This window comes from Solanum tuberosum, unplaced genomic scaffold, assembly GCF_000226075.1.
Source record: "Solanum tuberosum cultivar DM 1-3 516 R44 unplaced genomic scaffold, SolTub_3.0 scf00152, whole genome shotgun sequence".
NCBI classification, from domain to species: domain Eukaryota; kingdom Viridiplantae; phylum Streptophyta; class Magnoliopsida; order Solanales; family Solanaceae; genus Solanum; species Solanum tuberosum.
In genome coordinates, this window is record NW_006239078.1 from 1376661 (window position 1) to 1400413 (window position 23753).

Consider the following 23753-nt stretch of genomic DNA (forward strand, 5'->3'; position numbering starts at 1 on the left):
CCACCCCCTAAGAGAAAAGCAAAAGTAGTACAACAATCTTTTTTCAATGAATTTCAATGAAGGTGGCGAAAAGACACCATCTCTTGGCATATTATTCAGGAATCCAATTTAGACTCTCTGCTTATTTTTGGAAGTATTTTTTTAAGATAATTTTTTTCGAAAAAGTACTTTATATTTGGCTAATTATTTGATAAGTGTTTTTGGTTAGCTAAATGTGTTTAACTAATTCTTTTTAAAAAAAGTACTTTTAAGACTGAAAAAAATATAAGTATCAATGCATTCTAAATATTAAGATTATATAATAGAAAAAAATTATATTAAATATCTATTATAAAAAATTAATTTAATTTTTGTTGTACGTATTCAAATTTACAAATAATATTATATGTTGATAAATAAAAATAAATTAAATATTAAGTGACAGTATAATTTAATCTGAGAACTATTTTCCAGTGATGTGGAGAGAACTGTTGAAACCTTAGTCTCCAAGGAATCAATTGTCAATACTCACTAGTGGAAAATTTCTTTTTCTTTTTTGATGTTGAAAGGGAAAACTTGGTCCCAAGAAAATAACAAATGGACAAACAACTTTCTAAAACATATTTATTAACCAAACACACCAATAAAAATAATTTTGATATTATTAATTGTATTACTAAAATTTTTATATATCAAACAATTTCTTGTTACCACTATGTCAATATTGTAATTATACTAGTAGTATTGAATGAACATTTTTAATTCATTAATTTTGATAAGCTGAATGTCCTATTATAAAGAGGTAGATCTAAGAAACATCAACGAATTCATGATTTCGAATAGATGAATGTCTTAAAACGACGGACATATCGAACCTTTTGGAAGTCATGAAATTTCAATTACTTCTTAAGTATATGGATATTATTCATATTATTAAGCAATCACTAGTTCTGTTTATCCTTTATCAAATTGGCTTTGGTTTTTTCGTTGTTTTTTTTAAAGGCAAGTATGCAATACCTTTGGGAAAGTAGTTTCAGCCTCCCATCCGAACGTGGACACAAGGTCCAAGTTCTTGAAATCCTCTATAGTATTACATATCTGCCTCTGCAGATCTGGCGAGGCATGAAGAATGTGCTTGTGCAGGCTAGCCTTAACTGCAGATTGAGCATAGCATTCGTTGTTTACCGAGGCAGACCTCAAATCTGTCCCAGATATTTGAAATAAAGATGTGCTGTAACAACATAATCTAGCACTGCATCTCCGAGAAATTCTAACCTCTGCATAACGAGGTGATCATATCAGCAAAAAGGCACATATACTAAGACTTTTTCGCGAGTTTAACATCACAACTATTAGTTGTTAATTCATTTTTCCTACCTGAACGATGATAGGAATAGGAATATTGAACTTAAGAGTACGATGCAAAGAGAGTGAGACAGATAATAATTTATATTCGAGAATAACCTGATAGCATCGTGGAATCTCAGGTAGCATGTAAGATTCGTGAGTAAGTGCTTCAACAAGCAGAGAAGGATCATGGAACTTGTAATGTAGCAGAGATTCAAAGTACCGGATATTGACTAGTTTCTCAGCATTCAAGGGGAAGTGCCTTTGAATCGGTGCATCAACAAAATCGATGTCCATCCCTAGCCATTTCATTAATGATAAAGCGGCTACTTCCCCGCCTGAGCTGAGGTAGGCACCTATTAGTGCCTCAACCACATCAGCTACTCTCTTACTTCTAATCTTCTGTTTTATCTTACTATACATTTTATCTGAAGACGTCATGAACTCTTCGTTGAAACTGTGAACTTGAGAACTATCACCAGGAATGATCCACGCTTGAAGATTGAATGGTTCATTACGGATAAATCCCTGTAATCAAAAGGTATTTATTAGAGATATGGAGTTGAAACTACCCAAACTCCAAGCCCAACAAAAAAATCACTAAGGAATACCTACCGGTATTTTATGAGCACATCCAAGCTTGCACAGTGCAGTATTGAAAATGATTTTACTCTTTTTAACGCAGAGAAGACCCTCATGATGATTTTCGTAAGTCTTGAACAGCAGTTTACTGACAGCATATTTGAGAAAAGCGTCTCCAAGTGTTTCAAGTGATTCTAAATGAAACTTATCGAGACATTTCCTTGTTGCACTGCTTCCAAAACCTAAAATAATAAAACAAGAAGTAAGTTGTGAGAACACTAGCCTACTGATGGGAACTCGAGTGTGAGTGTATGTATGAAGTTCAAAGATATGAGATATGATCATAGTAGCAAATACCTTAGCGGTTGGGATGAAGACGTTTAGTTTGCAGTCATCCAAAAGCATACTTTTCAAGTATGAGGCCATAACCAAGGACTCAAACCGATGCATGATTGAAGGAACCAATGAATATGTATAAAGGGTAGAAATAGAGACATGTGACATGATAACGAAACAAAGTTCAGGAGGCAACTCAATAGATGAATCAGTTGAATCTGCAAAGGAGGCTAAAGCTAAGTGATCATACGTAATTCGTAAACATTATAACAAAATGAGAACCAAATGATCAAACCTTTAGCCTTCTGAGTTCTGCATCTCTGAAGGTAATTGTGCACTTTCGATATATGTTTTCCCCTAAGAAGTGGTTCTTCAAAGCATAGTTTGATCCCTTGCTTGTAAAACGCGTACACCTTAATATCTTGAAACCAAAAGATCATGTATGGTAAAAGTGAACCAGGAAATCAGAAGCTAATTGTACATACCACTTTTGGTAGTATTCTCGGTAAGTAATGGATTCTCCAGTTCTCATATTCAACAATGAATTGCAATCCAAATTATCTAAAAAACCGGTAATGCAGTATATGTTGCCATTATGAGGTGTAAAGACCAATGAATTCTCCAAAATGCAGCTACATACCACCCCAATTTTGGTGTTCACACTGCGTTTACGATCTTGTGTAGAACACCAATCCATATGCTTATCCCGAAGAACTTGTGACGGAAACAACAAAGAATTCACACATTTCCAGTTTATTTCAGGGGATGTACCCACAGATGGGAGCAAAAGATAATCGGAAACTGCAGAACCAATAGGCAATTGACCTGCAGCCAAAGCGTCCTGCAGTTTACTCAGATCACGGTCAAGAAGAATTCTGAATACACTGACTTGAAACCTCTGACACCTTCGAATTTGGAGAGGAAGAGATAGATCGATAAAAAGTATCATGAATCATCTTTACAGGTAATTAGTTAAGAGATGATAAAAGTCATCAAAACTATAGTCACCTCTTCAGAAGTAAGTGTAACAACTTTACTATACTTAAGTTGAACTTGCACGCGTCCCCTCCTATCAACGTCCAAGTCAAATGTCAATGTTTCATCATCACACTTGAGCCTTGTCCTAACAGCAAGTATAATCCCATGAAGCTGGAAATCATCGTAAGTTTCATGTTGCAACTCAACTAGGTAGCAGTAGTACACTGCTTCTGACTCATTTTCAAAATGACTAACCAATTCTGGCGGAAAGTATTTCGATTCTTCAACAATTTGAAACTTACATTCTGCACAATATAATAGGTTAGAAGCTAAATACCACCGTCTAAGAAAACCATATTACATAAAATATATTAGAATTACCCAATTCTTTGTTGATAGCTTCTTCCTCGACGATATCAGGAACAAGATTGTCAGTCAACGCACCCACACAATTAAGTTCTTTACAAGCTTCCAAGCATGCAAGTTGCCTCAATATTTTACTATTCCCCTGAACACTAATTATTCTTTGCAATGGGGAACTTTTGGGAAGTTGTAACGTGCACGTTCGTGTTTCCTTATCAATCACACATCTAGGATTCGGTTTAAAGTACCTACAATTGAAATGAATGTCAGTCGGAAAAGCAGAACTAAAACGATACCAGATTCCTTAACACGCATAGCAAGGAATATGCAGTACAAACCCGTCTGATGGTAGCCTTGCAATAGAAGTATAACAATGATACGCTAGAATTGAGGGTGACAATTGCTCTTGTGCTTTCAACTTTGTAGCAAGGCTCATCATACATTTTGTCACGCCCCAAACTAGAGGAGGCGTGACTGACACTCGACACCTTAAGCAATCGATTTAGCCACATAAACATACCAACTGACTCAACTGAGGGTTAGAAGGTCAAGCAGCATAACACCTAAAATACTATGACTGGACCCTTAAGGTCATAACCTGAATATCGATAAGTCATATAGACGAAGGTAGACAAGCCAAAGATAATAAGGTACTAGCTAGCCGACAAGGCTACAATGAAGATATACACACATACATACATATCTATACATGCCAAGCATATGTGGCTGGAAACTGGAAGCTGCAGAAAGAAACCCAGAATATTGTGTCCACAATAGCCTCTATGAGTGACATAAGCACTGGTCAGGGCAAGGCCCCGATTATACCCAAACTGTACAATAAAAGTAACCTCCTATGAAAGCTCCAGGAGAAAGTGGAGCTTACCAACTCACAGCTAAACCCCGAATCCTAGCAGAGGGGTCAATCAGAATCCCTACCTAGACCTGCACGCACGAAACAAAAATATGTCCTAGGCAACGGAACGTCAGTACGAATAAAAATGTACTGGTATGTAAGGCAGAAAATAGAATAATAAATAATTACTGTAAAAAGGGAACAAAGATACCACCTGAAACAGAAACTCTAGTAGACGCCATGGCTGACATCAAACCTTATATAAATTAAATATGCATGGTATGCTCGCATAATCGTATGTCGTGAATATATATATATATATATATTGATGACAAATGCATGTCATACCCAACCAAGTGCTAGCAATGGTGGTGCCTTTCGGTAGCAAACCGGCATCATATTCGCCAACTTGTAGGCCATCTGTGTCTCATACGTATAAATAGAGGCAATAGGCCCCATACCTTCCGATTATAGCTCGGAAGTAGAATGCATAGCATGTAATGTTATGGATCCGTAATGCTATTTGTTACCTGAATCATGTTGCCAATCTTGGCTCATTGGTACTCTTGTCCTCATAATCTCGTAATCACTTTCGTATCACATGTAAATATCTCGTGAAACTTATATACTTGTAGATTAAACTGGAACACTTAACTTGGATTTAGAAAGACAACTTAAACTTGAGGATGTTCATAAAGAGCTTAAAGTTCCTCACTTAGTATCTATATATGTTTCTTTAGTGGTTTTAAAAGAAAGTATTTCAAAAAAACCCGTATTTTACTAGTTTAAACCTATGATTTATATTTAAAAGTTTTGGAGATCGACGTTTTATTTTAAAGTTTTCAAAAATATAAATTAGCGAGGAAGGAGGACTGATTTCAAATTCATATTGTTCATCTCTAATCTTTTTAAGTTACTACACCTAAAGAAGAATAAGAATTTGTACACATGGACCTATAGTCAAGAGAATCAACAAAATGACATAAAGACGCCAAATACCCTATCTAACCGAACGAGTGGAATAGCAACATAATGGAGTCACAAAAATACACCAGCTGCAATATCAATGCCTTTCACCAAAAGGTCTTTCTAGTAATAGAGTAGTAAAACAATATTTGACGATTTAGGATTCTAAAATTCATGCTCAAAGGAAGTACAATGCTTAGTCTTAACATACCATGACATCGCATCCCGAAGCTACCTCTAACTCCATCTACCCGCTTCCTTTGGCCAACTTATGGTTTGACACAATTTGAAATCCACAAAATGAAAGAACCACAAAACTAGCGGAATATCGATGGTACTTAATTGGGGAATAGGTCGCACATTGTGATTCCTCAATTGTATATATACAAAATGTCTGTTTATACTAAAGGAATTATGTAGAACCTCTTAATGCCTTGGTAAGGAAAAAGAAATTGAACCACCACCGCATGGAATCACATACACACGCATACTACAACTTACAAATAAATGATTCTCTTTTGTTATAACTCGCTAATGGATAGTTGAAGAAAATAAGCACTTTAGCATATGCAAATTTATATATAGAGAAAGAGGAAAAAGATCTGGTAAGATTACTATTAAAAAAAGAGTTGTCTACATATATGTTATATTGATACTACACATAATAATTAAATAATATACTAAGGTGGGCAAGTGGAAGCATCCCATAATTTAAAACAAAATGTGTCCAACCCTCCTCACCTAATGGAGGTGTCAAAGCCATTCAAATCTCTTTTTCATTACTAAGCATTCGGGCATTGCGTAGGCTCATGATAATAGATATATAAAAATTATTCAAATATCTCTTAATTAATAGAAAATTATTTCAAATAAAATCTATCACATACAATAATAATTTCTTGATATAACTAGACTACTATTTCCATTAAAATATTCATAAATTACGAAATCCTTTTAAAATAATACATGCGCAAATATACCGTGACGAAAGAAATGTTCATCGATATTTAATACATTTTCTTTAAAGGAAATAAAATATAATTTTTTTAAATTTCAATTAAAATACGATGTTATAAAATCGCACACGGTGCTACGGTTAAATTCACAAATTTAGCCTTCTAGCCTTCTGTACGTGAAAAATGACAATCGCTTATACCTGAGGTGTTACACATTTCATCGTCTAGAGGTGAACATGGAATAGAAGCATGACGTAATGATTCTTGCCGCATCATCTCCCCATTAGCCATAAAGTTTTGCATTCGAGTAAGGGTTGATTCATCTCCATTACGATTTGAGTCAAAATTAAAAATGATCAGTCCATAGATATAATCAAATCCTTCAAAGTTTATCATTGCACAAAATATACCTTTTGACCATCAGAAGAAAGTCGGAGTTCTGCATTCGAGCTCTTCCACGAGATTGTATATAGCTACAAACAGTAGCTGAGGGATCAAATCGAATGACAAGGTTGCAACTTTGAACATCCAAGCCTTCTTCAAGAATAGATGTCGCGACAATAATGTTCACCTGCAGCATTTGCATGGATATATAACGGACTTCAAATCTTCAGAAACAATCCAAAAAGCAAAAATAAACTAAAAATTGGACTTACCACACCCTTTCGAAACTCTTCAACAATTTTATTCTGTATTTTCCTACTCTGTGACTGAACCACAGAAGCATGTCCTGCTGTGTACTCAGTTCTCCAACCACTTAATACCGGAAGCAACTCATTCAATAGAAACCGTAGAACAATGGCTGTAATAATTCTCTCAACAAATATGATACATCTCAAATCCTTCAGGTCCCTGGTGGATCAAAAACAAAGTCCACATGAAGTGCCAACAAGCTTTTGACTAATTAGTAGATTTAATATTCAACCGGTCTTACCTGTAATCGAGAAGAGACTCTACAAGACAATGAACTTTCTATGACAAATATCCAGCATCCGTATTTGCCTGAATATCACCACCAATTGACCAATGTGGTCCTATGTTTGCCGCGAAGAGAGAGTGAGTGAGTGAGTGAGAGAGACAGATAACATAAAGAAATCGAAAACATGTATAAAATGGATATTGCTAACTGTTATACCAGAAGGTAAGCAAGCCGAGAAAATTCCTTAGATGCATCCAAACTGAAATCTCTAACGATTGTTTGAGCACATACATCTAACTCTCCCCACGAGAAGAAGTCAGTTTCTTCTTGAGACAAGAACTCTGCTGCCTGATTCAAAACAAAAGTCATGTTCGGAAAATGAACAAGGCTAAAACGATTTTTTTTTAAAATACTAGCAAGGAACAAACTTTACCTTGAAAGCCAGCCAAATACCCATCTCACTCAAACAAAATAAGAAAGTGGAATGAAGGTTTGATAGACGTCTTTTTGCAGATCCAGCACTCTTATAAGACAGGTTTGATTTTAAAATCGAACATTCATGCTGCAACGATAAGAGAAGTTAAAACAATTAAAATTGGAAGAGCAAAAAATGTTGAATTAACGTTTACCTTTTCTTTCAACCTTTCCATGTCATGAGCTAAACTTTTAGACAATGAGGAAAGAATATCTTCATGTTTATATATCTTCAGCTTCGGATTTGAGAACGGGATATACTCTGCCAAAACAGCTTCACTGTCACAAGTATATACCTTCATTTGCAAAGGGAGATCACAATTAGACGAACCGAATATATATACATCTAAATATGTGTTTATGTCTTTCTTCTTATACAAAAGATATGACAACAAGAAAATAAGTGCAACTCTGAAGGAACCTTAGAATGCATAAGATTCTCGAGGTCACGAATCTTTCGCCAATAACTATCTGGCGTGCTAGGACCTGCACAAACATGAGACTTAATAGGGGAAGCAGTCATCCCGAATATTCTTGGAAGTTGTGCACTCTCACTGGTTAATTGGCGATGATAAAGTTCCTGGAAAAAATAATTATCAATCATCTACAACAAGAATTGCTCAAGCACCATACTAAGTCATAATGCTCAGACAACAACGTACCATCATTATGCTTGCATAGGGGTGTTTGCCTTGTGCATTGTGGCACTCATCGAATATTATAACTTTAATCATATCTATCTACAAAAAGTTGTGCCTCAAAGCAGAAAGTAGTATAACCGGAGTCATAACAAGTACCTGAAATACGAAATCTTGCTGTGAATTGTGATTACTTATGACACATACATACAAGTAATATATATGCAATGCCCAACTTAGTTCAAAGAGAGCCACGCCAAAAAAAGGATCATAACACAAATAATGACGACTCAAGCAACTATTACAGTTTATACGCACCTCGTGGCCATCTACTTGATGTTTCCATGTAGCAGCATCCCAGAAATCAACCCCCATTTCTCCCCAATATGTGTCAACTTTCAAGTCAGTATGCATCATCAGAGCATCTCCTTGCTTGTAATCACAAAATCGATAGCATTAGTACAAGTCAAATAGACAGTTTTGGACCTCAAACAGTACAACAAACTCAAAGGATGAGACAACTAATGGGAAAAAACAGCTCCATCTTTAGACAAAAAGCTCGAAGATTCGTTGGGGCTTTAAGCGCAAAGAGCAAATAAAGCGCGAGCTTTATGAAGAAAAAGGCACAAATGGAGAAAACATACAAATATATGAACAAAGAAATTGATTGTTTCTACGATAAAGTGAAATATCAATAGTTTAGCATCACTCTTCAGAATGTCTTAGAGCCTTGATGACGACACTGAAGCACACATAAAGGGAGTCAAAGCACTTAACGCCTCACTTCAGGACTTAAGCGCGCCTTTGCTAACACTAGACAAGAGAGCAAGTTTAAGTGTATACCTGAGACACCAGAACAACAGTTGGAACCAAGAAAACAGCTATGTAAGAAGACGGTTTACGAAGAAGGTAAGCATAACTTCTAAGAAGCATAATAGCAATCAAGATCTTTCCAGAACCAGTCTCTAAGTAATCAATTGTGTTCTGCTTTAATGCATCCTCCAAGGCTTCCAACTGATAACTACATAACAAAATCAACACATACATTACAAAAGTTCATTTTTTTCGAATAAAATTTCATTTTTTCAATCAATGTAAAGATTCTAACCTTCTTGCAAAAGGCAAAGGATCAACAGAGAGTTGTTGGTTTCCACAGACGACATCATTAGCTCGCGCCATCGTTATGTTATCTACATAATCATTGAACCAAACAAATACAAAGATGAAACAAAAAACTCTCCAAGAAAATGAAAAACAAGTGATCGTATTAAAGAGAAATTTACAAATCAAACTAAGAAGAAAAAAAACAAGATTTTGCAAGTAAAAGAACATATAATCAAGTATTTAACTCCACATGTAAACACCAGTTTCAACAAAAAATGCATAAAAGAGTGATCTTTATGAAAAAGGAAAAAGGTTTGATACACTCTTTAACTTTACGAATTAGAACTGATATGCCACTCTTTAAAAAAATGACAACATATATATATCCTTTTCGACTAATGAAAATAAAAAAAAATCAATTCAATTTTTTTGATTAGTCATTAAATTAAAGAAGACAAAAGAAAAATATTATGTGTGATAATACTTAGCAAGAATGGTCTAACATACCTTGGATTATAAAAAATTAAATTTAAAATCAATTTTTTCACTTCCATCAGCCGAAAAAAGAGTATATATATCTAGACCATTTGTGTAACGTTATGAACATATATGAGTGACTTTTATAAAACGTTAAGTATATCAACTCGATATCACTAAGTTGAAGGTATATGAAGTCCTTTGAAGACATCAATAAACAACAAAGATTTAACCCCTCATGTAAATATACAATTAAAAAAAATGCATAAAAAAGTAATCTTTATAACAAAGAAACATAAAAATAATCAAGAAATCTCACTAGCTATAGTTGAACTGCAAAAAAAATTGTGTTTGCCAATTTTTTTGAGTGTTTAGTGAAGAAAAAAGAGTGAGACAGAGGACTATTATATAGCAATGGAAAAAAAATACCCCCTGCCCCCCACCCCAATATGAAAACTAACATATACATTTATTATTTTTGTCCTATATTACCCATGAGAATATATATTTTATATCAATTGAATTTCTTCTTCTTCTATAGAAAGAAATTGTGAAAATGAGAAGGGTATTTATGTCATTTATTACATGAATTCTACTACCAAGAATTGAATATAAAATTTAAATATTTTAAAAAGTTCAAAATAAAATTGTCCTCTAGCTCAAAACAAAAAGAAGACAAAAATTTACTAATTAAATTTATTTGACTGATTTTTTATCGTTTCTCCATAAAAGTATATAATATAATTTTTTTCAAGTTTGTAATTAAAGGAAAGTAAGTTATATTATTCTGTAAAGAAAAAGGAAGATGGATTGAATATTGTATTACTTATAAGGAATATATTTAATTTAAATAATGTTGGTCAAAGATATCAAAGATTATCAATATCTAGTCATTACATATTTATAATTTAAATAACAAAGCACCTTTATTTATATGTGTCAATTCTTGACTATTCAAACACACGAATACATCATTTGAAAAAAAAACTTTACATATAAAATATTCGAGACTATAAAATTTATCGTGCGTCCTTAAGGAATTTAAATCTCTCATTATATTCGAAATTATGAATTACTTTCTCTCAAGATAAATCAGATATATCCAAGGTTACAAATTACTATTCTCTCCATTTTATTTTACTTGATCTATATTAACGTGATATAATTTTTAAGAAATTTGCATTGCCGTTATTATAAAAACGTTAATCCATTCTATCATGGAAGGAAATAATCCAATAATTCCTTGGCAATATTACTGATTGTTAAGCAACAAAAAACTGATTTAACTAAAATACAATAATCTACAAACCAAATTAAAGAACATAAGTTATAATATTGTTTTGACGTGATACATATATTATAAATTATTTGCCAAAACTCAGCTGTTTTTTTCCCATTAAATATAAGACAAATACATAAATTAAATACACTTTATTACAAAACTAGAATAAATAATAGTAAAATTTTCACTTGTGGTGTTGATATCCGGAGCTACATAGATGTTTCCTTGTCCCTGCACAAAAAAAAAGGCCAAAAGGAAAATTCAATATATAGTATTGGATTGGGTCGAATTTAGTATTTTCGATTTAGATTTTGAATTTAAAATAAAACATTCAGTCAATATATACAAATTTTTAATTTGGAATTCAACAACTTAACAAATTAACTTCAAATTCTGATTTTGCCACTGACTCAATAATTTTTTATTTTTTTAAAATTATGATTTCCCATCCGATGTTCGATACCCATATTGAATCCCGACTAAATCAAAATTTTCACTAAAAAATTCCACATTAAGAAATAAAACGCTCCTTAATAAAAGACGACTTTGTAACAAACAATAAAGTTGTTATACAAGTATTAGTCAGACAGAAGAATGCTTAATCCATTTAATTTGCTAATTGATTTCTCTTGATAGATCACATGTGACCACTGCCAAATGTTTCGATGACTATATTTCAACATAACATATTAAGCCAATATTATTTTATTTTTGGAGATAAAAGAAGTTATATATAGGTAGCTTCAACAAGAAAATCATATATATTGGTTGGTACTAATAGTTTAGTCATTTTCAAAAAACAAACTTAATAATACTTCTTATAATAAGTTTTTCTTTGCAATAAAAATCCAAGAGTGTCATTTACTAAAATATCAAATTTTATCAAAGTAATTTTTAAAAGTCATAATTATCCTATGTTTGAAAATTTGAAATTGAACAAATTATAACACTATCAATTTACCACACCATTAAATATGAAAATCAAGCTTAACATGAAGAAATAGAAAATAACACGTCCCACATAATCACAAAATTGCTTCATATGAAATACTTGGAATGAAAAGAATCAGTAGGCAAATATGAGGCACACTATCAATTAACGGCGTGCTGCTTGCTAAGTGCTAATTCTCACTTATAGAATAAGAGAAAATATAATAATTCGCTTTTGAATATTTAGATGCTTATATGAACTAGTTTTAATCCATTAATTCAAACAAATTTTAATTTATAAGTACGTGCATAAAAATCTTTTTTGAAGTTATCAAATTCAAATGTACAGTCGATCAATATTGCAAACAATCTTAAAAAGTTGAAATTATCGCATTTAAATTCTAAACCACTCAGATATAAGATATGTACCTAGAGTACATGATCAGCCACATAATGACTTGTAGAATTAATAAAACCAATGATTTTTGCTTACATGAGTATTTTGATGATATATTATTCTTTTGTCAGATATTCTGAAGTTTAAAATCTGCTGATGCGTTTATAGTTGGTGTTGATATCGGAGGAGCTTCATGTTCATCGATATTATTAGTGATACGATTTCTCCGACATCGACGTAACCACCACCATGCTATGCTTATAGTAGTAAAACAATGACAAATTTGAGAGCTACCTTAATTGTAATGTGGACGATCAATTCCATGATAGTAGTAATTTATAAAGTGTAAAATAAAATGTTATATATCGACACTCAATTCCTTTTTAGTACATATGAGTTAGGATTTTATAGGATTTCCTACTTCCAAAAATATATATGTGAGGTAATTTCCCACTCACACCCCATGTATGATGTCATTAATGTTAGCACCTTGTTTTGGGCACATAGTTTTGACCTTATCAAAAGGAAGTCATAGAAAAGATTTATCACATACAAACGAACCCCCAAACTTCAGTTCTTAGATTTGCATATGTGAAAATTTAAATTTTATGTCTTGGGTCATCAGCTCTATGTCGCGCTGCTCTTAATTAACATAAATTTATATCTCCGTATGATAATATCTTGTCACTGTTGGGAACAAATGTTGTGTTTTTGTGAACACCTAATTCTTTTATGAGAGGTGGAATAGATATCAAATAATACATTCAGGGGTTGTTTGGTGCGAAAGATAATACCAAATAGTCCTGGAATTAAATTATAAGTGGTTGGCAAGTCTGGAATAACTTATTCCGGATTAATAATTAGTATCGGGATAAGTTATTCCTCCCCTTGGGTGGTATAGTAATCTCGGAAGAAAATAAGTAAATGACAAAAATGTCTCTTTCAACCATTTTGTTACATCAGTTTTTACATTCATGAAGGGAATTTTTGTAAATAAATAAACCACATTAATGATAACTATTTATTAATCACAAAATTCTTAATTTATAATATATGTAAGAATAATGCTCAAAAGTCTTGTGCTGCTTTGTACACGTGAACTTAAAGTATCACTTTGGCAAGAATTATACATATAGCAATAATAGTTCTTGATGCAAGCAAAGCTCTTGATGCCAATTGTTGGAAAACTATATACACAGCGAAAGCATACTAGAATCTTACTGCTTACATGAATAATAGATAACCAAATCGTTTTAACAATATTTCTGTTGCCCTCTTACGATCTGTCCATACCATGAATTGACAGAATTACAATGCAAAGTTGAGCCAATCAACAGTAAAATGGGTACCTTTTGTTGTGCTGCTCCCGAGTATATGACCACAGGTAATATACAATTTCAATTGTTTTTGTGCTTTACCTGAGCTGAGCGTACAAAAGTAGTTAAGCTTGAGGTAAAAATTAAGCATTAAGAAATTCAAAACTGAGGCAAGATGAATTCCTCATTAATGTGTTTTGATGGATTTTATGGCCAACTTGGTGGCTGTGTTATATGCATTTTGTTGCACATCACTGAAATTAACTGATGACTGTTTTGTGTATACTTGATGCAGCATAAGTGTTGAATTAATTTGACAACGTGACCAGTCTCCTCAACTCTTGTAAATGTAACTCTTTAGGACACTTTGATTATTGACCTATGGCTTCTTTGATTTATCTGTCTCTTTATTGGGTAGATTTTTTTTTTCTGCGTCGACAAACTACATGTCAGGTAGGAAAAGGGAATTGCTGATAGTTGGAGTGTGAATCTCGCGAAAAAGTGATAGTTCAGATGTGTTTTGGACCATTATCTCTAATATTCAAATGCTGAAAATGATCCAACTTGTTGGCAAAGGCCAGAAGACATGAATTACCCAAGGCTTGTTTCGGTTTGTGCCATTAGTACTGCCTCAGACTTAGCAGCAGGGGAAATGGTAGCAGCAGAGGAACAACACAAGCTGCTCAATTAGTTCTAATCGTAAATGCTGTTTTATTACATCCTCAAATAGAGGTCTCACATTCGAACTTGGGAAACATTAAGTGCACTAAAATGAATATAGTGTGAATAGGCTGATGAAGTTTCTCTCAGGAGTTATCTCCTCTGTATTGTCCTTCAGTCTTTCATACTCGAAAATATGTGTCCCGAAAGAAATTGGGACTTGGTTTGTTCTGTCATGTAATTTTTTCTCTCAGCTTCTGATTATCAGAGTTGAACAAAAACCGTCCCCCACGGAGAACATAATCTAATCCAATAGGCTTGAGCCTTTGCAGATTACCTCTAATTTGTGGTTTACTGACAAATTAAAGTTCCATCACAATAAAATAAACCTAAAAAGTACTATAAAATACCATAATTAATAACTTAAAATATATCAAAATTATACTAACATTTAATTAATTCTCTAAATTTTATCTATATGTCATATAAATTAGAATAGAAAATCAACACATATTAAACTCGGTTATTGGTTTGGCTACACATATCATTTTATTCAACGGGCCCTGTTATGTATTTATTTATCAAACCATTTCTTAGTTGCAAACTATAATAATTCATCGGTAATTAATTAGACGGTCGATTATGAGTTCATATGAATTCAGTAACTATATATTATGTGCACTTTGATTTTCTTTTTCAATAAAAATGATGTTCAAATCAGAATATGTGCATCTTGATTATCCTATCGAGTTTTAAATTTGTTTGTTGTGTAATACTCACTAATATGTAATTTAATTAATTAATTATATATTGAAAAAAAGAAGAAGTTAATTACCACTATTTAAATTGATTTTTTGGCACTAATTATTGTTTTAATTTGTGTCAAGGGATAAGGAAGCATCTATGAAGATACATGAGCAAAATGAGTGAAAGATATGTATAGTTCGTTTATTATATTAATTAATGTACCATGTGTATTTAATTTTATTAATGAAATATTTTTGGATTTTATGTAATAAAAAATATTTGATGTTTGCAAATAAATAACTCATTATTGTTTTGAGTGCAGTGTGTACGATGTATTTTCCATATGTATGTTTTCAGAATTATTAAAATTTTATAAATTTAATATTTTATTGATGATGTCATCTTTTTTTCGAATTTTTTAGGTATAGGGACGACTTTATAGGGAACAATTATTTATTTTATTCTTGTTGTTGACTTTTGTAGGGGTTTTTTAAAATTCTTGTTGTTGACTTGTTATTTAATTATTGTTGTTGTTGTTGTGCTAGCGTTTAATTATGATTCATAAATATTGTTTTTTTTTTTTGGTTGATGGTCTATTAAAATAAAATTTAATTTTTATTTAATAAAGGAGGAATATGGTATGTGTATATTTTAACCTCGTGAAATTGATCATGTGGGACTATATATACTGAGTGAGTTATTGTCTATATATTTGGAAATATCGAATAAATGTTACAAGTCCCGTGTTACATGCTAAAATCAATTATAAATCATATGGTGATCATTCCAAACTTACGATTTATCATTTATAAGTACTTTCGATTTGAACAGACCTTGTACAATCTTATCCTTAATATGTTTTTGTTATCTCTAAAATACTCCATTAGTTTTCTATTATATTTCTACTATTCGTTTTTTTTCCCTTTTAATGTAAAAATACTTTTGAACTAAAGATTCAAATTATTTTCAAGTTATTTTTTTAACAATTTTGTATTTATTTTTTATAATTTTCAAATAATATGTATGGTTTTATAATTATATATATAATTAGTACATTTAAAAAATAATTTATTTTTACTTAAATATTTTGTTAATTAGTTTAGTTAATCAATAGTTTATATTTTTGAGTTAATAAGTTTACAAATAAGTTAATTATTTTATTTCGTTAAGATTAAGAAGCTAGTTAATAATTAATCAATACTAATTCATCTTATTTAATTACTAGCTGATTTTACTAAATTAATTCAATATGGCTATGCTAGAAATTCCATGGCTATAATCTAAATCCATGTAGCCATTCCTAATTGCAAATCTAACCACTCTCTACCCTATTTTAAGACCAATTTTGGCCCAATTTCATCCTACTTTTCAGCAGCCCAACAATTGAATTCCAATCAGCCCAATTTTTTCCAAATTTCCATCCAGCCCATCTCCCAAACCCAATTCATTATCGAGTCAGCCTTAGGTGTCTTCGAGAAAAGGAAGTGGAGGTACAAATGAAATGAAAGCTAATACACAGGTGGAAGGAGCTGATATACTCTGATATACGATAAATATATACAGCTGATATACACAGCAAATGGGCCAAAACCTATAAGTTTAAGCAGACTCAGAAATGGGCCATTAGCCTACCTTTCAGGCAGCAGAGAATTCAGGCCCGAAGGCCCCAAATTCAATTTCTCTTTTACTCTTAAACTGTTTAATTGTGATTATTTATTGTTTGCTTTTGATTAACTCTAACATTATTGTTTGATTTAATTTAATTAAATCCCTTAAATATGAATCATGAGCTAAGTCATAAGCGAAAAACCAATTCAAAAACGCTTTTAAAATTTGAGCCGACCTTTCTTGCACCACTAGTATAAGAGCGCCTGTGTTGAGTACATGCCCAACACCGCAAGTCACTTGTTTCAGCTCATACAAAAGATCAATTAAAATATAAAATAATTTAAATGAAAATGACATAATATATAAACGTGTCTTTTAACTTAGCTTTAGTTGATTAAACTTGTATGAAGTTAAAACAAATAGACACATGCATCTTGCATCACATCCTACCTGATAATTCACGTCATACGTGTATTAAGCCATGTATGATGCATATGTCTACTCATTCAATTTTATTCAAGTCTCTATTTATACACACCAAAATTGGAGGATATATATATATATCAATTGAACCCAAGTTAAACAGAGACGTTTATGTATTATATGTATGATTAGCCTCTTGTGAAACAAAAGGATTTTAAAAAACGAGATTCAACCAAACTCAAAAAACCCTCAAAGAAGAGCTAAAAATTGGGAAAGAACGCTATGCACAAACAACAAGAAACTCAAAAGAAACTCAAAAGCATACTCCCTTCGTACAATAATAGTTGTCCACTATACTAAAAATATTTGTCCAATTTAGAAAATCAAGAGATAATTTACCTATTGTATCTATTTTACCATTACTATTAAATACTACGTATTTACATTATTTAACATAATTTTTAAAATATTAAATTTAATAAAGTCAAAGGATAATATAATAATATTGATAATGGCAAAGTTTCAAGAAAACACACAAATTCTACCTCCCCCTCCCCCCCCCCCCTCAATATATTGATAAATACTCTTTTCTTTTTCTAGTACTCCAAACAATGGACCACCTTAAAAAAATAAAACATTTTTTTTTAAAAAAAAAAAGGGGATTTTATGGTTTTGTCTTATTGATAAAGTTTGAAAACTTTCTTGATTTGTTTTAAAGAAACAAAAGTGAAAAATGATAAGAAGATGTTGTAGGGAGAGTTTACTACACTTGTAGATATTATTTATCGTTTCTTAAGGGGCGTGTCAAGTCAATAGTAAACAACTATTGTTGGACACAGTGTGGCGAAGCTAGAAATTTTATGAAGAGTGTCCAAGCATTACATAAAGCAATTTTTTTTCGATGAATGACTGCATTTTACTTATACATACGATATAATTTTCTGTCGAAGAATGTTCAATTGACCCCCTCAGGACATTGTAACTCTGCCACTAATTGGACAGATAAAGTATAAAATAAAAATTACTACTACAATTTAATTTAACCAAACCAAAAGACACCCAAAAGGCAACCTATAGAAATTTAAACGTTACATACATGTGTAGAAGAGAGAAATTAAATGACAAATCAAAACAAAATCTCACTACTTTGACAAAAAGATTTCCCTACGACTTGGAGGAAACATCATAAGAAAGCGGATGTACAAGTTTCTTCTTTCCCTAACATTCACAAGTTGTTTAAATTTTAAGTATATCAAAATTTGACTTAATTTTAGTAATTGATGAATTGCCCAATTGCAAATACAAAAATATATTTCAAATTATGAGCTTATATGAAGAAATAGAGAAATCTATTTTAATACGAAGGACAAATAAAAAGAAACGGAGGGAGTACTAGTAGGTGTATAAATATGCGATTTCATTTTGTTATTTGAAATCACGAGATGAAATTAATGTTTGGACATTTGATTATTTTAAAGTTCTCCAAAAAGCTTGATTATGGAATTTTATATCATGATTTCACATTTTTCAAGTATAAAAATTGATCCATAAATTTACATTTTGTAAAAAAATAAATTTAATCCACTATATAATATCTATATATTTTTTTATGAGAATACCAAAAGAATGACAAAATATTCATGGAATATTGTTACTACTGATTTTGACCAACAAACGACTTATATTAAAGACTACTATACTACAATTCATGTTCAATTTTATTTCTCTATTTTTAATGAATTAATTCACCCTTTAAAAAACTTCTTAGGAATTTTACAAACAAATGTGAACACTTTAAAAAAATAAAAAAATTGCAAGGGTAATATCGTAAGGTGATAGACGACTAATACGTGATAACTATTTTTAGTAAGACGATCAATTAATATGAGACACAAAAAATAACTTAACAATCCAATTAATATAGTAGACAAACGCATAAATTAATTAAATGAACTTTAATTTGTTACAAACATAGAATAAAAAATAAAAAAATCTTTCACTGTCGACAGCGTTGAAGCTGTTTGGGAGAATCATTAATGATGAGTTTTAACTCCTTTTATGACAAAAAAAAAAAACCAATAGAGAGAAGTAGTAAAATTATATATACATATTTTCGAAGCAAATACCTGGATAATTCAGTAACATAACTTACTTATTAATAGCTGATATAGAAAAAAAAGAATAAAATAATTCATAGATTATCCAATCCTAAAATATTCTGGCCTATTTCATATAGAAATAGAAAAAGGACTAAAAATACCCTCTCAGATCCTTTTAATACATCATTAATATATATATATATATATATATATATATATATAAAATTAAATATGTTGGATGATATTTTTATAAAGGCAAAATACATAAATATGTCATTTAACTTGACCTCATTTCATATTTATGTTCTCCAACTTTGGGTGTGCACAAATAGACACTTAAACTTAAATAAATAAACACACATGTCGGACGTGGTTATTCTACATGGCAATTTGTGTCCTACGTGTATTATGCCACATATGACTCATGTGTCTACTTGTTCATACAAATTTAAATGTCTATTTGTACATATCTATAGTTGAAGGGCATAAATATGAAATGAAGCCAAGTTAAAGGACATATTTATGTATTATGCCTTTTGAAAACAAACAGCTTATTCTAAGAAATCGATAATACATATTACTTTTAATATAACAAATCAAACCGTCAATAAGAAATAATATCAGGATAACAAAAATCTCATGCTTATTTTATTTAGCTACAAATTACGAATAAATTTCATATTTAATTTTCTTATCTTCAAACCAAACGAGTAAAGACTTTGGGGATTATATTAATGTGTAGGTCATCTAATGACGCAAGAAATGAGGACGTCAGCAGTATTTATTAACAGAAAATGCAATGGGTATTTAGAAGTACAAAAGACCCACAATTCCGACCAACAAAGAGGAAACAAACTACAAATACATGGAAGGAACCTCAGTCCTCATGTCACACTCACATATTAATTACTATATTATATTCAATATCACACTCTCATATTAGAGGCTTGAAAAAAAGAGATGGAATCAAGGAACCTCAGTCCTCATGTGTAATCAACTATCCAAGTCAAACAAAGATATGCAAGGATTTTTTTTTCAAACCTCTAATATCAACCAACAAATCCAAAACAATAATGAGTTGGAATCTTTATTGACCTGTTTTGCTCCATGAGGAATTTTTTAAGAAATTTACAAAAATCCTACTAGTTTAGAAGTTAATTATTTAGATATCTCTAGTTTGTAATATTATGAATTTTATCATATTTTGGCGCGTTCAAATCTCGGGATATACACAGTCAAAATTAGGTGTAATTTGTTTTAGATACAATGTATCCAAGTGGATTCACATATATCTGAGATACAATCAAAAAAGATATTGTAGCTTAACCATGGTTTAAGAGGTTGTTTAGGTGGAATAATTATTGACCCTTATATCATTATGTGATAGATGGCAACAGATAAAAGGGGCACTGGACCAACTGGATGCTACATCCATTGGACAGGAGCCGAATCCTAATTTAAACAACAAAGCACATTTATTTACACGTGTCAATACTTGATTATTCAAACAGACGAATACATCGTTTGAAAAAAAAATTATATATAAAATATTCGAGACTATAAAATTTACTATGCGTTCTTAAGGAATTTAAACCTCTCATTGTATCTGAAATTATGAATTACTTTATCTCAAAATAAAATAAAGGGACATACATCCAAGGTTATGAATTAGTTTTATTGATATCTCGATTACCAATAAATAAGATACATTAATTGCACTCCCACATAAGTTATTTCACCTTCTATCCCGCATAATTTATACATAGATTGTTATATTTAGTGAAAAAATAGAAAGCAGGCAAAAAGGAAATAAAATTGTCAAAGTAGGAAGTTGTCAAAGTGAATTAAATGTGATTGGGAAATTCCTTAGTAAGAAGTGAAAGACCTTATAGCGTTATACTCCTACTTGTGGTTTGTGTCAGTAACATAATTTAACGCCTTTTAATTTAATTTAAACGAACTCGGTGATGAATAAAATGTGATTGATAATAATGCAAAATTGAAGGCCTGTATTACAGTTAGGCCTATAAAACCTTGGTTGTGCTTGGCTGCTTACATAACTAAGCTTTTATCATGGATTTGAACATAAACATGTACATTCCAATTAACTTTGCCCCTATTGTAACCATAGCTCTATGTCTATGCTGGTGTTTCCGCATTATCATACGCCGCCTCCGTGCCGATGAACATGAAGCTCCTCCAGCACCGGCACCGGCCATAAACATCTATATTACAATTAACTTCACTCTCAAATTTGCCTTAGTTCCATTTCTATGGTGGTGTTTGCGTATTATCATACGCCGCCTCCGTGCCAATGAGCATGAAGCTCCTCCGGCACCGGCCATAACCTGATCCATCCACATCTCTCTTGATGAAGACGTCTTCAACTAACTAGGCCGTCAAAAATTCACAGGTAATTAATTAATATAATGGCTTACAAGTGTTAATATTATTTGTTAAAGTTTACTGTGTTAATATCCACCACCACCACTGGCATCGACCATAAACTCATCCATCCACGTCTCATTTGAGGATGTCTAACTCATATAAAATACATGTATGTTAAAGAATGACAAAAGTCCCACATCGGTGGTTAATGAGATGGGTGGACTCCTTATAAGGCTTGGGCAATCCTCCTCCCTTTGAGCTAGCTTTTGGGGTGTGAGTTAGGCCTAAGACCTAATCTAACAATGTAATACAAATAATGGAGGAATCAAAGGTTAAGACGATTCCACAATTTATTGAATTGAAAAAACTTAACTAATTAATTAATTGTATAGAAGAAAAAAAATTAATCACCCCTATGTAAATAGTAAATTCAATGTTTTTTGGCACTAATTAATAATGTTTTAATTTGTGCAGAGGGATAAAGGAAGCATCTATGAAGCAACGTATATCAGCAAAATGAATGTGTATTTTAATTAATGTAATATTTGGGTTTTATGTAATACAAATATTTGATGTTTGCACTCAATCTTGTTTTAAGTACGACAGATTTTTCATTATGTATGTTAATAGATTATTAAACTTTATGTAATGACCGACCCAGAAGGTCATTTTTGGAAATTTTGAATATTCATTTAATTAGAGTTAATTAAATGATGGTTAATTATTAAATATCTAATTTTATTTAATGCTTAATGGGTTAAGTTTATAATTTGATTAATACCATATACCACTTGACCCATATAAGAAAATAAATTATTAGGGTTGAGAATTTTTGGGTCATAATTTAAAAAAAAGAGGAGTCGGGACTTACCTAGTCTGAACTAGCTTCTCATCTTCCTTATCTCTTCAAATTTCCATAAACAAACTTACCTTCACTACCTTAGATCCCACTATCACATGTATATTTGGCAAGAATTGCACCAAGAATTTCACCTTAGTCTTAAGTAATTATGACCCACTTGTTGATAATATTGAAGTTATTATTGGGAAGGGAGGTATACTTTATTAAATAGGCATATTGAGTAACAAGTAGTGTCCATGACACTGGAGCAATGTGGTAATTTAGAGTTAGTGCAACAAACATCACTCCATACATTGTGAAGTAGACGAAACATATGACTTTGTTATCCTAAGTCGATTGTTCGTCGTTTTTATCAATAACCATATCATCACTTTCTTATTCACTTAATATTTCATCATTGTTTTGGTGTTCACGTAAAAATTAATGAGATATGACCCAAATACTAGTTTTTTTTCTAATATTTGAGAATTTGCCAAAAATATTTATCAAATAATGACAAATTGTATGAACAAACACTATTTACTAAATTTTTTTCCAATTTTTACTTGGAAACTCTATGGCCAAACGACACGACGGGTTCATGTATATATATATACTAGTTACAGTAGCCCGTGCTAGCATGGGCCCAACATATATTTTTATTTTTTATTTTAATTTATTTGACATTAATAAAATTTTTAACGGTCTAAACAATTTTTTTTGTATGTTCTTTAAATTTTAAGTGTTGATTATTGTGGTTAATAATACTTTATATGTAATTTTCAATATTCTCTTTGTCCCAATTTATGTGTCATTGATAGAATTTCGAAAGTCAAACAATTTTTGTATATGTCTTTTAGATTTTGAAGTTATTTAGTTATTATGAGTTATAATACATTTTACGTATATGTTACTTTTTCTATCCCAAACTATGTGACATTAGTAGAATTTTGAGAGTTTGATCAATTTTTTTGTATGTCCTTTAAATTTTGAAGTTGTTAATTATTGTGTGATTTGTAGTACGTTTCATGTTATTTCAAATAATATATGTTATTTCCTCTATCCTAATTTATATGGCACTAATAGATTT

General features: G+C 31.4%; 1 protein-coding gene and 1 long non-coding RNA gene across 2 annotated transcripts in view; both read right to left on the reverse strand.

Annotated features, from left to right (window-relative positions):
- Window positions 1–1160: 1160 nt before the first annotated feature.
- On the reverse strand, window positions 1161–2253 carry LOC102587620 (endoribonuclease Dicer homolog 2-like). The gene is made up of 4 exons (XM_015311223.1): window positions 2196–2253; window positions 1942–2150; window positions 1444–1854; window positions 1161–1256 (listed from the first exon to the last, which is right to left on the reverse strand). Exons 1-4 carry the CDS (start codon window positions 2251–2253, stop codon window positions 1176–1178), a joined length of 759 nt encoding a protein of 252 aa, XP_015166709.1. The 3' UTR covers window positions 1161–1175.
- A 5658-nt stretch (window positions 2254–7911) lies between these two features.
- Window positions 7912–23753, reverse strand: part of LOC107061639 (uncharacterized) — an 18255-nt gene continuing 2413 nt past the window's right edge. Inside the window, exons 2-3 of the long non-coding RNA XR_001474132.1 lie at window positions 21676–21679; window positions 7912–7921 (exon numbers count right to left, since the gene is read on the reverse strand). This is a non-coding gene — a long non-coding RNA (uncharacterized lncRNA). The remainder of the gene's footprint in view (window positions 7922–21675; window positions 21680–23753) is intronic.